This window comes from Hyaena hyaena, unplaced genomic scaffold, assembly GCF_003009895.1.
Source record: "Hyaena hyaena isolate Hyena2069 unplaced genomic scaffold, ASM300989v1 scaffold_839, whole genome shotgun sequence".
NCBI lineage: Eukaryota > Metazoa > Chordata > Mammalia > Carnivora > Hyaenidae > Hyaena > Hyaena hyaena.
This window is the reverse complement of record NW_024081463.1, coordinates 813,650-830,139: the sequence shown is the minus strand read 5'-3', so window position 1 is coordinate 830,139 and position 16,490 is coordinate 813,650. Positions and strand designations below refer to the sequence as shown.

The following is a 16,490-nucleotide window of genomic DNA, read 5'->3' as shown; positions in this document are numbered from 1 at the left end:
AAAGCTTTTTAAAATATAATTTAAAACTATGTTGTACCAGTACAATATATTAATTTTACAAATGTAAAATTTTATCCGATGTTAAAGCATTGGCAAAAACCACACATCCTACTTCAGCTTTATTGCACAATATCTATAAGAAAATATTAATTTTTAAATTAGAAAACATAAAAATGCTTTCAATATAGAAGAGACAATCTGATTTTAAAGACAATACTCTATAAGAATGTCTACCCAGAAAATAACAAACTTTCACAGGATACAAAGCTGGACAGATACTTCGGCAGATTTAGTACAAAGCACTGTTTAAAACCAGTCCAAGATACTTAATCCAAACTGTATCATCATTCTTCATTAGAAATCTAGATGCCACTCGAGGCGGTTTCTTATACTTAAAAAAGCTGAGGCATTTTTCAGTGTGAGCATTCTGAATATCTCTTACATATTAAAAACAATACTTCCCACTTACAGCCATTTGCAGGGTTTTTTCCTTCATGCAGATTATCTCTGGCAACTGTTTTTAGCAACTATTAAATGACCACTTTATTCATTTATGCTGATAGAAAAACCCATCAAGTTAAATACGCTTTTAAAACCTAGTCCTTTACAAAAATCAGTTTATAAATTTGTATCATAAAAATTAGTGTCAAAGGCCATCAAAATGGCCTTCATTTGTTTTCTATTAGCTGGTTCTCCCAGAGTTGGGATGGCAGATGCCCCACTTTTCTATGTAGTGTTAATCAGGAAATAAATCCAAGCACTAAGCTAGAATCCCAAGACAGGTTAATCCGTTCGCACGATGGATTTTAGTGGGATATCACCCTGGGTCTGTATTCCAGTGTAGGTGTTAAAATACTGACAGCAAATCTTGGTAACTGAGTTCACCTCAGACAATGAATATAATGTGGAGATGCTACAGGAAAAATGTTCATATAGCACATTATCAGTGGGGTTGTGTGTATCGTAGAAAACGAAAAAGATCCTTATTTGTTAGAACAAGGATTCGCCAAATTTGATACATACGTAGGTTATGCATCTTTTCTTATTAAAGCACATTGATTCAATCTCAAGTGTTTCCAAATGTATGCCTGTGTGCATCAGGAGATTGCCTTTTTGAACTTATGGCCTGCATAAGCAAAGTCAAATATAATATTACACATTTGTGTAGAGAAAATAATTATTAAAATAGTGGTTATGCGCTCACAAGTTTATTGTAGGTAGACAGAATTATCAAAAACCCAGATGCTTATAAAAAACTTTGCATTATTTAGAATTTCTTCCTTAGGAATCAAAGCAGTTGCTTTTCTGGAACTGCATTTTTTCAGAACTGCTCAAAGCACCTCACCTAGATGAGTGTTTTTAAAAAATATATATAAAAAGTCTACAATGAGACTTCACACATCACATATTTCACTTTTTATGGGCTTTTTATCATGTATCCCTTCCTTAAAGTCCTTCAGAATAAAATAAAAATAAACTCTCACATTCCATTAGAAAAAAATGGAAACATTCATGGTCTGAAAAATTTCTGCATTCCCCCAAATCTTGGTACTATGTGCAATTTCCTCATACACGGGTTTTGAGGAAACCCCTGATCATCTATTACTGAATATTCAGCTAATGGACATGCCATAGAAAATTTACATTTAATAGTAGTAAATAGATTAAAATCTATTCCATAAAATAAAAATGTTCTATGACTTCAATTTAAATATGTATCTGAAAAGCTAAGAGGAGGTTTTTTTGTTTTTCAAAAGTGCTAATTAATACATTTACACGTATCTTCAGTACATTATGTCCAATTCTTTATAAAACTAAACCACCTTGCTTTAGGCACACTGCTTGATGAGTTTCTAAGAAGCAGAGGGGAGAAAAATCACTTGTCAATTAATCCAGCTTCCTTAATTTTACTGAAGAAGAATTTCTCCAGGATATTGGCACATTTGTAGTATTCACTCTCAGGGGGGTTGTATTCTTTGCAATTGGTAAAGACTCGCTGTAAGTCTGCCATGAATAATTTCTTAGACACGTAGTACCTATTCTTGAGGCGTTCGCTCATGGTTTTCAGATCTGCACAGGAAAAAAAAATATTAGCAATCTTTGGTTCCTATTTTAAACACTCGCTGAGAAAAGGGAGACAGGGAGAGAAGTATATGTCATCGGTTTGGCTACATTTTTACCATCCCAATGCCCTTGCTTACGAAAAATTCATATGATCAAGGAAAATAGTTCCTAAATCTTATGCTGTTTCTGTTGTGAGGGGCCCCTGTGTATAATCACAGCATTTTAACACTGAAGGGACCATTATTAGTCATCTGGCCCAATCCCCTATTCAGCACAAGGAAGCTAAGTAGATTAGCAGCGATAAGTATGATAAACTAAGTACTGTTAGCTATTCATTCAGAATCACACAGAAGAGGCTCTATCTACACAGAGTAGAGCAGGTGGGACGTTTGTACTGAATCATTTCATTACTTAAGTAGAACAATCAGACTGAGTTTGTTTCAGTAAATTCACAGTTGTCTTGGTGTTGCAGAGACAGAACTAAAGCAGAGAAACTGATCATAAATTAAGTCTGCAGATACATCAGTGTCCTTGCATATAAAATGATTCAAATGAATTTAGTTTCATGCTCCATCCATGAAATAAGAATCAAACAATAAAAAAAAATCACAAAAAATAATTCATTTCCTAAAGCAACTAAGCCTTGAGAGACTACTGTAAAATAATATTTTCCCAATATATCTACTTCCTTTAAATTATTTTACAAATAAAAACAGTACTTTATCTAAACTTATAAGAATACCATAGCTTGTTTACTCCATACTTTTAGGACTGATTTAAAGAATTCCATGCAGGGCGCCTAGGTGGCTCGGTGAGTTAAGCATCTGACTTTGGTTCAGGTCATGATTTCACGGTTCGTGGGTTCAAGCCCCGCATTGAGCTCTGTGCTGACAGCTCAGAGCCTGAAACCTGCTTCAAACTGTCTCCCCCTCTCTCTGCCCCTCCCCAGCTCACCGTCTCTCTCAAAAATAAATAAACATCAAAAAAAAAAAAAAAGGATTCCATGAAGATTAGAAGATGTTAATATTTGTCTACTTATAGGAGTTGTCTCTAAGTCTGGTTCTACCATTAAAAATTATATTAACTGTGCACGGAAAAATAATTGAAAATTGTTAAAAGAAATACTTCTATCTGTAACCCAATACCCCACTATATGATCAAATTTTCCAGGGAGAAGGAAACTTAACAACCGAATACACTGGGATTATCAGTTAATAAGATATATAAAATTATGTGCAACATCCAAAAATGGAGAGGAGTTCATTTGCATCAAAATCTTTATCAAAAACACCAAAGAAAAATGGGAAATATATACTTTTGCCTATTTCCTCTGACTAAAGCTTATCTTTGGTAGTGCTATGCTGCCTATCTTTGAGTTCAACTTTCAACTTTCTTCTGTAACTAAAACAGTTTGGAAGGAAAGAAAAACTAGTTAAGTGTTAAGATACCTGAAGGTTCAGCAAACACCCCACTAGCTGTTTCACCCGAGAGTGAGTGAACAGATGAAGATGTCCTCTCATTAAATGAAGAAATAGCAATGAAGTTAATTGTACCTCTCCAGGTAAGTTAGATGTTTACCTTCCTGCCACCTAAATGCCTACCACTTAAGATATGCTATCTGATATAATTTTAGATTTTAGAAGGAAAAGACACGTAACAAAAAAGTGTTGGGGGGGGGGCGGGGGAGGGAGTGAAACATGACACAAAGAAGTGTATCCAAAAGCTTTCAAACTATTATTTGGAAAAGAGTGGGTAAGAAGGGATGGAGGAGAGGCTAAAATACAGTAGAAACAAAACAAGAGTCACAGAAGTGTTTGAATCTTTCAGAAACATTACAACCAATTCTGCATATTTCCTTTCTACGCTTCTATTAAGTTATAAATAACATCTTTCTTCTTCTAGCCTTCTTAGAGTCTTAGTTCACCAAAGAGCATGTGTTAAAAAAGAAGGTGATTAAATATCAATGACACCACATATGAAGAAATCATAAAATTATTCCGTTTTCATCCCCCACCCCCACCAACTTGGGAGTTCTGGGTAAACAGGAAAACCGTGCCTGGTGATCCGCATGTGGGAAGAAGCCATGCTTGAACCTGGCTACTCAGATGATGTTGAGTGAGATGCCCCAAATGACACAGGTTAGATCTCATTCATATGGGAGAAAAGAGTTTGTGAAGGCAAAGGGGAAAGAGAAGAAATGCTTTCAGAAAAAGCCAAGAAAGTAATAATGGGAGAAAGTAAAGTTATCGATCTGTCAGTCTTGTCCTCAAAAACATGACTTTAAGGGCAAGACTACACATTTTACTCAGCACTTAAAGGGAATACCAAGAAAAATATTATTACTCACCTAAAGAGCACCATTTACTGTTTTAACTAACTTTGTCTAGAACACACCTCACTTCATCACTGGCCTTGCTCAATGGGGCCAATATTGCCCTCAGGCTCATTCAGCTATGCACACAGGTGGTATCCAACTGGAAAGGCCATCCCGTTCTCGGGCCGGACCAAGCCATCACTTCCATAAAGCAGAAAGCAGGCTGAGAGGAGACTATGACATACAGGACCTTCTAAAACTACTATTGCAAGTCTTCAGAGCATACATGAGCAGGGCTAATTCTCCCCAAACTCATATAACCTCCCATGAGGGTATCACAAGGGAGCTGAGACAGTCCAGGGTCAGTTGGAGTTAACTCCAGAGGTCAGTTAACTTACATTTGAAAATGGGCACAAATGGTCTTAACATATATATACTTTTTAAATGTTTATTTATTTTTGAGAGAGAGAACATGAGTAGGGAAGGGACGGGGTGGGGGATGGGGGCACCGGGGGACAGAGGATCCGAAGCAGGCTCTGCGCTGACAACAGTGAGCAGTCTGACACGGGGCTTGAACTCCTAAACCATGAGATTATGACCTGAGCTGAAGTTGGATGCTCAACCGACTGAACCTCCCAGATGCCCTGGTATTAACATATTTTTTACATGATGGAAATGATTGAGGGACACATCACTGGCTCAGTCAGCAGAGCATGTAATTCTTGATCTCAGGGTTGCGAGTTTGAGCCACATGTTGGGTTTAGACATTACTTAAAAATAAAACCTTTTAAAATTTTTTTTAAAAAGAAAAGAGAATACGGACTCCCCAAACAGCCTTCCATACAGAATTCTAGACTCTGTCAACCCTCACACTTTGGTTTTCATACTGAAATTCACAGAAGCAAGGCAGAAAGTAAAGGGAAAGCAAAGCATATGGATGTATGTCCACTTTAAGGAGTACAGACTCCCAAAACCATTACGGTGACTGTATACAGGACATTCATGGGAAAATTAAGGCTACAGAAAACACCTACAAATAGCTCTGTTATCAGGGAGCTAATGGATCCCTTTCATTCTCCCTTTCATGTTTTAATACTTTCTTGGTACCAGGAATAGATTACAGGTAGAAAACGGACAGAAGACACAGGCTATCTCCCAAACAACGGCCACACAACTGACTTAAAACATTTCAGCTAGTTTTCTGTCATCTGCACAATGCCAAATTAGTTTAAGTGGATTCTCAACTGGTTCAATTAATCGTTTAGCACAGTGCAGGTACAGCAGCAAATCCCACACTCCTACATTTTGAAAGGCATTTCTTGTTTCTTTGGTATTGGATGTGTAATAAAGCTTTAAAAAGGAGTATAAATAGGGACACTAATAGTAGCCACCGAGAGCTTGGAAAACCAAGAATTTCTCCCTCTGCTAGGATAGCAGGTGAGAAGCTTAATCCAACTTCTTCTGTATTGCTTTCAAAAATTCTCAACAGGCTCAAAAGATACCAAGAGGACAACCTGAAGCTTCTCCGCTTGCAACCAAACAGGTGGAGTATAACCAAGGCCGTGTCCACACAGCCAGCCATCCCATCCAGTGCTGCGTGCAGTTCCCCACCTGGGCTTTCTGCATCGAGTGCTGTCGGGGTGCAGCTCTGAAAGCTGCCAGCACGTCTCATGAACACAGCCACCCACTTGTCCCTTATCACGCCGCTCTACGTCACTGGCCCTCCACGGGTCCAAGGGCATCCTGCCCCCCCTCGTCACACAAACCCTGCCCTACAACAGAAGATCACGAATCAAATCAGCAACCATTTGTCCCCCACACCGCCATCCAGAGAGTGTTAAATCTATACTTAGAAAATGTTAATGGCATTACCCATGGGGAACCTTATAACTTCATAATATCCCGGAGCTTCTGTTCTCTTCACAGGTTCCATGAAGGGCCAAGCGCTTTGATGGCTCTTGAGTAAAGAAAAAAGTAAGGTATCTAATATGGAAATTCCATGTAGGAAATCATTTCAAAATATCAGCATGAGGCGAATGAAAAGAAACACCCACCTTCACCTGCTGGAGGATGCCCTTGAGAGTGCTGTAAAGCTGGTCAGGGTCTTTGGGCTCTTTACTTGAAAGGAAAAGAGTAAACAACAGGGAACAATGATTAGCTTTTTGCCCTCTTGCCAGAGGACTCCTATTCAGCTCATTTGTACAAAAACCTAAAATTAGAACCATCCCAGAATTGTTTATGAAAACCGAAACGCAGCAAGTGCTGTATGGGTGATTACAGCCAGTTTGCCCGTTTCCTCTAAGTTGCTGGGAGGAAAGAAAAAATCACTTCCATTAATATCCTCTCGCCCATCTTACTTACCTTTTCTCTTTTCCACTCGGCTTCCAGCCTGTCTCTCCTATATGTCAACAAAATTAAACACTGAATGAGAACTGCTTTTGGTTAAGAGAATAACAAAATTAATACTTATTGAAATACAATAAATTATAGGCATGCCTCAAAAAAAGTCTATTTCTGGGAAGAGGCAGAAATCAAATGCAATTACTTCCATATACAGCTAAAAACCTGAAACATCTCCAACATTTCAAAGTTGGCCAACTTTACTTTATGTTAGTGTTTTTTAAAGCAGGAACTCCCAACTTTTCAGTATAAAAAAACAAGTATGTCCAGTACTGGGGACATGTGTAGATTTTAAACTTTAAGTCACTTTTTTTTTTTGCTAATCACCATATGAAAGAGTTAAGACTTTATTTTAGGTTAGAACAAACCTTGTCCCTCCCGGTCTCTATTTTTTTCGGCAAAGACCCTGCTTGTAATGCAAGATGGTTTAGCGCAGCAGAAAGAAAACACAGCCTCAAATCCAATAGAGCTGAATTTGATTACTTGATCACTCCTTAAAATCTAACTTATCCTAGATAAATGACTTAAACTTTTGCCTCTACAGTTTATCAGTCTATAAAACAGAACCCCTTGGGGTGCCTGGGTGGCTCAGTTGGTTAAGCGTCCGACTCTGGCTCAGGTCATGATCTCACGGCTCGTTGGTTCGAGCCCCGCATCGGGCTCTGTGCTGACAGCCAGCTCAGGGCCTGGAGTCTGTTTCAGGTTCTGTATCTTCCTCTCTCTCTGACCCTCCCCTGCTCATATTCTCTCTCTCTCGCTCATATTCTCTCTCTCTCTCTCTCCCTCTCTCTCAGAAATAAATAAAACACTAAAAAAAAAAAGATAAAAAAAACCAGAACCCTTAAAATTAGGTGACATTATCCTTTTTGAGATTAGTTGATGTATGTAAAAACAAAACAAAACAAAAAACAGAAGAATGCCTGTAATATGGTAGCTTTTGTGCCATGAACAGGGATAATACAAGGAAGTTAAATCTCTAGGTCTAGAAGTACAAAGTAAGATGTGCTATGGGGTAGCTATTGTAATAAAGGAATATATCTTGCCCAAATAATGTCTTATTTTTTTCTTCTGAAGAACTGTAGTTTGTTTCACTTTGTTCTGTATATTAAATCTTCACTATACTAGATGATGCTGGATTTGAACTGAATCAAAGCATAGCTATTCAACAGCTTTCAATCTACAAAAACAAGCTACTTTGTATGTTTCAGCCCAAGATGAGTCACCTCTAACATACTCACAGAGAAGAACCCTTGGGGCAACTACTCTCAAATAGGGACCTGGAAACAAATAGTATGCTTTCCAATCATCTTTTTTAGAAATGCTGAGAGACTGATTTGGCCAAGCACACATCTGGGCAGGTTGCAATCGTGACGGCAATGAGCACAGGGTACAAACAGCAAGGTGCCTGGGGATCAGAATCAGGCTGCTAATTCTGACAGTTACTAGCCATGTACTATGTGAGCTCAAAGGACTTAATCATTCTGAGACTCAATTTCCCCACTGATAGAAGTAGAATTCCCCTGTGTTATAACTAGCAACTTCTCAATGAATGGCCAGATATTATCAGCTACAAGAAGGGGCCATCTGAATTCTCCTTGATTTGTTTGCACTGAGATATAAAGAAAAGACATAAAGGGAAAGCAGCTGCTCCCTCCCTCAGACTACAAACACCACCAGCGGGGACAGGCAGAGCAAGAAGCTTTCCGATCATGGCATTCTGGCGACTTTGTCAAACATATCTCACGGCATGACCAAAAGGTTGTGCTTTGACAAGAAGATCTGTACATACTAATTCCAGGAATGCTTTCTATGGGAATCTGTCGAACTCCATCTTTAAAACACGAAAGTCCGGGGTATACTTTTCGAATCTGGGCTTGTTTTCTTTCTATCAGCTTTTTAATGATCTGTAAAGCAGAGGAAGAAAATGTGTTTAGTGACAGAAATCTGTGGCTACAGGTTAAGTTATTCAACCTAGGAAGTTGGGCCCCTGAATAATGCCTTCAGGACACAAAAAAGGAGGAAGGGGGGATGCTATTTTACGGAGAGGCCATGAAAACATTCTATTACACACCGTGCCCCTTCGGTGGCATTCACACAACCGTCTTTGAAACCTTGTCCCCTGCCGTCCAAAAGAGCCACCACTGACAGAACACAGTGCCCTCAGGGGCCACTGTCCTCTCTAGCACAGGAGCCAGTTACTCTGTCCTGCTTGTCTGAGGGGCCACTGCCCGAATGCATCAGCTACCCAGCTGAGCCCCGGGTCAGGACCTCTTCAGGTCCCCAGACCAGGAACTGTTCCCTTCGGATTGGAGGGCACATGAGCAGGCCTCAGAAAAGTCACCAGTGCCAGGAAGGATGATCTTACTATTATTCAAAATTGTCAAGGCTTGGAGTGCCTGGGTGGCTCAGTCTGTTAGGCGTCTGACTCTTGACTGCGGCTCAAATCGTGATCTCACAGTTTGTGAGTTCAAGCTCCATGTCAGGCTCATACTGACAGTGAGGAGCCTTCTTGGGATTCTCCTTCTCCCTCTCTCTCTGCCCCTCCCTCGCTCAGGCTCACTCTCTGTCAGAATAAGTAAATAAATAAATAAAAATTTTAATGTCAAAGCTTGAGCCCTAACCTCTGCTGTTTGTACCAAAAAAGCAGCTCCAAATTGTTGAGGTGACACAACCCCTGTTGTGAGCATCCAGGACCAATAAGAGAATTTTGCAAAATAATTCCTAATGTACTGAGGTTAACTATTTCCAAAACAGTGCAGTTTTCCATTTAAAAAAAAAAAAGATAAACTAAAAATAACTATCCAGAAATTAACCATGTCATAACTGAAGTTTAGAAAGAGAAAACAAAACAGTAGCAGTCATTAATTGAATTTACAAAGGAAAACAAAAAATTCCAGTTCCTAACAGCTTGATCTCAAACATACTGTTGGTCAATCTTCTAGCATGAATACATTTTAATCCTAACAATTAAGCGAAGAATTCCATAATGTGAATGGGACCAGTAAAAGTATATTCCTAGTAAATCTAGTTCAGTGCTGTCCAATAGAAATACAATGTGGGGCGCCTGGGTGACTCAGTCAGTTAAGCATCTGACTCTTGATTTCGGCTCTGGTCATGATCTCACAGTCACTGGATCAAGCCCCACGTTGGGCTCTTTGCTGACTGTGGAACCTGCTTGAGATTTTCTCTCCTCACTCTGCCCCTCTCCCAGTTACGCTTTTTGTCTCTCTCTCTCTAAATAAACAAACATAAAAAAAAAAAAAAGAAATATAACGCAGACCACTCATAATTTTAAATGTTTCAATAGCCACATTTTTAAAAGTAAAAACAGGTAAGATTGGATTTAACAGTATATTTTTCTTTAATCCAATATATCCAAAATATTATCATGGCTGAATATAATGAGTAAAAAAAAAAAAAAAAAAGATATGTATGAGATATTTTACATTCTTTTATTCATAACAGGTCCTTAAACTTGTAGTGCATCTCAATTTCAACAGTCTATATATCAAGTGCTTATTAGTCAATGTGTACATAGTGGCTACCATTCTGACAGATCTAAATGGATGCTCTCCCTTTGTTTATGAACTTAAGTCTTTTTTTTTTTTTTTTTTTTTTTAGATTTTTTTTTTAAGTAATCTCTACAACCAGTGTGGGGCTAAACTCACAACCCTGAGATGAAGAGTCAGATGCTCTTCCAACTGAGCCAGACAACAAGCAACCCNAAGTTGGATGCTCAACCGACTGAACCTCCCAGATGCCCTGGTATTAACATATTTTTTACATGATGGAAATGATTGAGGGACACATCACTGGCTCAGTCAGCAGAGCATGTAATTCTTGATCTCAGGGTTGCGAGTTTGAGCCACATGTTGGGTTTAGACATTACTTAAAAATAAAACCTTTTAAAATTTTTTTTAAAAAGAAAAGAGAATACGGACTCCCCAAACAGCCTTCCATACAGAATTCTAGACTCTGTCAACCCTCACACTTTGGTTTTCATACTGAAATTCACAGAAGCAAGGCAGAAAGTAAAGGGAAAGCAAAGCATATGGATGTATGTCCACTTTAAGGAGTACAGACTCCCAAAACCATTACGGTGACTGTATACAGGACATTCATGGGAAAATTAAGGCTACAGAAAACACCTACAAATAGCTCTGTTATCAGGGAGCTAATGGATCCCTTTCATTCTCCCTTTCATGTTTTAATACTTTCTTGGTACCAGGAATAGATTACAGGTAGAAAACGGACAGAAGACACAGGCTATCTCCCAAACAACGGCCACACAACTGACTTAAAACATTTCAGCTAGTTTTCTGTCATCTGCACAATGCCAAATTAGTTTAAGTGGATTCTCAACTGGTTCAATTAATCGTTTAGCACAGTGCAGGTACAGCAGCAAATCCCACACTCCTACATTTTGAAAGGCATTTCTTGTTTCTTTGGTATTGGATGTGTAATAAAGCTTTAAAAAGGAGTATAAATAGGGACACTAATAGTAGCCACCGAGAGCTTGGAAAACCAAGAATTTCTCCCTCTGCTAGGATAGCAGGTGAGAAGCTTAATCCAACTTCTTCTGTATTGCTTTCAAAAATTCTCAACAGGCTCAAAAGATACCAAGAGGACAACCTGAAGCTTCTCCGCTTGCAACCAAACAGGTGGAGTATAACCAAGGCCGTGTCCACACAGCCAGCCATCCCATCCAGTGCTGCGTGCAGTTCCCCACCTGGGCTTTCTGCATCGAGTGCTGTCGGGGTGCAGCTCTGAAAGCTGCCAGCACGTCTCATGAACACAGCCACCCACTTGTCCCTTATCACGCCGCTCTACGTCACTGGCCCTCCACGGGTCCAAGGGCATCCTGCCCCCCCTCGTCACACAAACCCTGCCCTACAACAGAAGATCACGAATCAAATCAGCAACCATTTGTCCCCCACACCGCCATCCAGAGAGTGTTAAATCTATACTTAGAAAATGTTAATGGCATTACCCATGGGGAACCTTATAACTTCATAATATCCCGGAGCTTCTGTTCTCTTCACAGGTTCCATGAAGGGCCAAGCGCTTTGATGGCTCTTGAGTAAAGAAAAAAGTAAGGTATCTAATATGGAAATTCCATGTAGGAAATCATTTCAAAATATCAGCATGAGGCGAATGAAAAGAAACACCCACCTTCACCTGCTGGAGGATGCCCTTGAGAGTGCTGTAAAGCTGGTCAGGGTCTTTGGGCTCTTTACTTGAAAGGAAAAGAGTAAACAACAGGGAACAATGATTAGCTTTTTGCCCTCTTGCCAGAGGACTCCTATTCAGCTCATTTGTACAAAAACCTAAAATTAGAACCATCCCAGAATTGTTTATGAAAACCGAAACGCAGCAAGTGCTGTATGGGTGATTACAGCCAGTTTGCCCGTTTCCTCTAAGTTGCTGGGAGGAAAGAAAAAATCACTTCCATTAATATCCTCTCGCCCATCTTACTTACCTTTTCTCTTTTCCACTCGGCTTCCAGCCTGTCTCTCCTATATGTCAACAAAATTAAACACTGAATGAGAACTGCTTTTGGTTAAGAGAATAACAAAATTAATACTTATTGAAATACAATAAATTATAGGCATGCCTCAAAAAAAGTCTATTTCTGGGAAGAGGCAGAAATCAAATGCAATTACTTCCATATACAGCTAAAAACCTGAAACATCTCCAACATTTCAAAGTTGGCCAACTTTACTTTATGTTAGTGTTTTTTAAAGCAGGAACTCCCAACTTTTCAGTATAAAAAAACAAGTATGTCCAGTACTGGGGACATGTGTAGATTTTAAACTTTAAGTCACTTTTTTTTTTTGCTAATCACCATATGAAAGAGTTAAGACTTTATTTTAGGTTAGAACAAACCTTGTCCCTCCCGGTCTCTATTTTTTTCGGCAAAGACCCTGCTTGTAATGCAAGATGGTTTAGCGCAGCAGAAAGAAAACACAGCCTCAAATCCAATAGAGCTGAATTTGATTACTTGATCACTCCTTAAAATCTAACTTATCCTAGATAAATGACTTAAACTTTTGCCTCTACAGTTTATCAGTCTATAAAACAGAACCCCTTGGGGTGCCTGGGTGGCTCAGTTGGTTAAGCGTCCGACTCTGGCTCAGGTCATGATCTCACGGCTCGTTGGTTCGAGCCCCGCATCGGGCTCTGTGCTGACAGCCAGCTCAGGGCCTGGAGTCTGTTTCAGGTTCTGTATCTTCCTCTCTCTCTGACCCTCCCCTGCTCATATTCTCTCTCTCTCGCTCATATTCTCTCTCTCTCTCTCTCCCTCTCTCTCAGAAATAAATAAAACACTAAAAAAAAAAAGATAAAAAAAACCAGAACCCTTAAAATTAGGTGACATTATCCTTTTTGAGATTAGTTGATGTATGTAAAAACAAAACAAAACAAAAAACAGAAGAATGCCTGTAATATGGTAGCTTTTGTGCCATGAACAGGGATAATACAAGGAAGTTAAATCTCTAGGTCTAGAAGTACAAAGTAAGATGTGCTATGGGGTAGCTATTGTAATAAAGGAATATATCTTGCCCAAATAATGTCTTATTTTTTTCTTCTGAAGAACTGTAGTTTGTTTCACTTTGTTCTGTATATTAAATCTTCACTATACTAGATGATGCTGGATTTGAACTGAATCAAAGCATAGCTATTCAACAGCTTTCAATCTACAAAAACAAGCTACTTTGTATGTTTCAGCCCAAGATGAGTCACCTCTAACATACTCACAGAGAAGAACCCTTGGGGCAACTACTCTCAAATAGGGACCTGGAAACAAATAGTATGCTTTCCAATCATCTTTTTTAGAAATGCTGAGAGACTGATTTGGCCAAGCACACATCTGGGCAGGTTGCAATCGTGACGGCAATGAGCACAGGGTACAAACAGCAAGGTGCCTGGGGATCAGAATCAGGCTGCTAATTCTGACAGTTACTAGCCATGTACTATGTGAGCTCAAAGGACTTAATCATTCTGAGACTCAATTTCCCCACTGATAGAAGTAGAATTCCCCTGTGTTATAACTAGCAACTTCTCAATGAATGGCCAGATATTATCAGCTACAAGAAGGGGCCATCTGAATTCTCCTTGATTTGTTTGCACTGAGATATAAAGAAAAGACATAAAGGGAAAGCAGCTGCTCCCTCCCTCAGACTACAAACACCACCAGCGGGGACAGGCAGAGCAAGAAGCTTTCCGATCATGGCATTCTGGCGACTTTGTCAAACATATCTCACGGCATGACCAAAAGGTTGTGCTTTGACAAGAAGATCTGTACATACTAATTCCAGGAATGCTTTCTATGGGAATCTGTCGAACTCCATCTTTAAAACACGAAAGTCCGGGGTATACTTTTCGAATCTGGGCTTGTTTTCTTTCTATCAGCTTTTTAATGATCTGTAAAGCAGAGGAAGAAAATGTGTTTAGTGACAGAAATCTGTGGCTACAGGTTAAGTTATTCAACCTAGGAAGTTGGGCCCCTGAATAATGCCTTCAGGACACAAAAAAGGAGGAAGGGGGGATGCTATTTTACGGAGAGGCCATGAAAACATTCTATTACACACCGTGCCCCTTCGGTGGCATTCACACAACCGTCTTTGAAACCTTGTCCCCTGCCGTCCAAAAGAGCCACCACTGACAGAACACAGTGCCCTCAGGGGCCACTGTCCTCTCTAGCACAGGAGCCAGTTACTCTGTCCTGCTTGTCTGAGGGGCCACTGCCCGAATGCATCAGCTACCCAGCTGAGCCCCGGGTCAGGACCTCTTCAGGTCCCCAGACCAGGAACTGTTCCCTTCGGATTGGAGGGCACATGAGCAGGCCTCAGAAAAGTCACCAGTGCCAGGAAGGATGATCTTACTATTATTCAAAATTGTCAAGGCTTGGAGTGCCTGGGTGGCTCAGTCTGTTAGGCGTCTGACTCTTGACTGCGGCTCAAATCGTGATCTCACAGTTTGTGAGTTCAAGCTCCATGTCAGGCTCATACTGACAGTGAGGAGCCTTCTTGGGATTCTCCTTCTCCCTCTCTCTCTGCCCCTCCCTCGCTCAGGCTCACTCTCTGTCAGAATAAGTAAATAAATAAATAAAAATTTTAATGTCAAAGCTTGAGCCCTAACCTCTGCTGTTTGTACCAAAAAAGCAGCTCCAAATTGTTGAGGTGACACAACCCCTGTTGTGAGCATCCAGGACCAATAAGAGAATTTTGCAAAATAATTCCTAATGTACTGAGGTTAACTATTTCCAAAACAGTGCAGTTTTCCATTTAAAAAAAAAAAAGATAAACTAAAAATAACTATCCAGAAATTAACCATGTCATAACTGAAGTTTAGAAAGAGAAAACAAAACAGTAGCAGTCATTAATTGAATTTACAAAGGAAAACAAAAAATTCCAGTTCCTAACAGCTTGATCTCAAACATACTGTTGGTCAATCTTCTAGCATGAATACATTTTAATCCTAACAATTAAGCGAAGAATTCCATAATGTGAATGGGACCAGTAAAAGTATATTCCTAGTAAATCTAGTTCAGTGCTGTCCAATAGAAATACAATGTGGGGCGCCTGGGTGACTCAGTCAGTTAAGCATCTGACTCTTGATTTCGGCTCTGGTCATGATCTCACAGTCACTGGATCAAGCCCCACGTTGGGCTCTTTGCTGACTGTGGAACCTGCTTGAGATTTTCTCTCCTCACTCTGCCCCTCTCCCAGTTACGCTTTTTGTCTCTCTCTCTCTAAATAAACAAACATAAAAAAAAAAAAAAGAAATATAACGCAGACCACTCATAATTTTAAATGTTTCAATAGCCACATTTTTAAAAGTAAAAACAGGTAAGATTGGATTTAACAGTATATTTTTCTTTAATCCAATATATCCAAAATATTATCATGGCTGAATATAATGAGTAAAAAAAAAAAAAAAAAAGATATGTATGAGATATTTTACATTCTTTTATTCATAACAGGTCCTTAAACTTGTAGTGCATCTCAATTTCAACAGTCTATATATCAAGTGCTTATTAGTCAATGTGTACATAGTGGCTACCATTCTGACAGATCTAAATGGATGCTCCCCTTTTTTTTTTGAATTTAGTTTTTTTTTTTTTTTTTTTTTTTTTAAGATTTTATCTTTAAGTAATCTCTACAACCAGTGTGGGGCTAAACTCACAACCCTGAGATGAAGAGTCAGATGCTCTTCCAACTGAGCCAGACAACAAGCAACCCTCCCCCAGTCTAAGCCTTTTTTAAAAATTTCCTTTCAATGTTTATTTTTGAGAGAGAGAAAGAGAGAGGGAGAGAGACCGGGTGCGCGTGAGCGAGCACAAGCAGAGAAGAGGCGGAGAAGGACGGAGACAGAGGATCTGAAGCAGGCTCTGCACTGACAGCAGTGAGTCCAATGTGGGGCTCGAACTCATGAACCGAGAGATCATGACCTGAGCCGAAGTTGGACACTGAACCAACAACTTAGTCACCCAGATGCTCCCCTCCCCCAGTTTAAGTTTTTTAAATAGAGAATCCAAATGGCAATCTCTTAAACAAACACCTTCAGAAATATAACTTCAAATATAATTTTAAAAGTCTTTCTCTTTATCAGGGATGCTCTCTGATGTGATATCCCACCCAGGTGGGTTCTATGCCCCTTGTGTAGCACCTTGAAGGTTTGGGGTCCTAGAGAGTGACCGGTAATGGCAATA

The 16,490-nt window shown here is 39.6% G+C and overlaps 1 protein-coding gene across 4 annotated transcripts in view; it reads right to left on the bottom strand.

Annotated features, from left to right (window-relative positions):
• KAT2B (lysine acetyltransferase 2B) overlaps nt 1-16,490 on the bottom strand; it is a 104,786-nt gene continuing 88,296 nt past the window's right edge. The window contains exons 14-18 of one of the 4 annotated variants that reach the window (XM_039219706.1): nt 14,086-14,200; nt 12,258-12,294; nt 11,951-12,014; nt 11,769-11,853; nt 1-2,070 (exon numbers count right to left, since the gene is read on the bottom strand). In XM_039219706.1, the coding sequence (XP_039075637.1) occupies nt 1,877-2,070; nt 11,769-11,853; nt 11,951-12,014; nt 12,258-12,294; nt 14,086-14,200 (495 nt within the window). In that variant the 3' untranslated portion in view covers nt 1-1,876. Of the gene's footprint in view, nt 2,071-10,521; nt 11,854-11,950; nt 12,015-12,257; nt 12,295-14,085; nt 14,201-16,490 lie in introns of those variants that run through there. The other 3 variants (XM_039219703.1, XM_039219705.1, XM_039219704.1) reach the window with 3 other exon arrangements.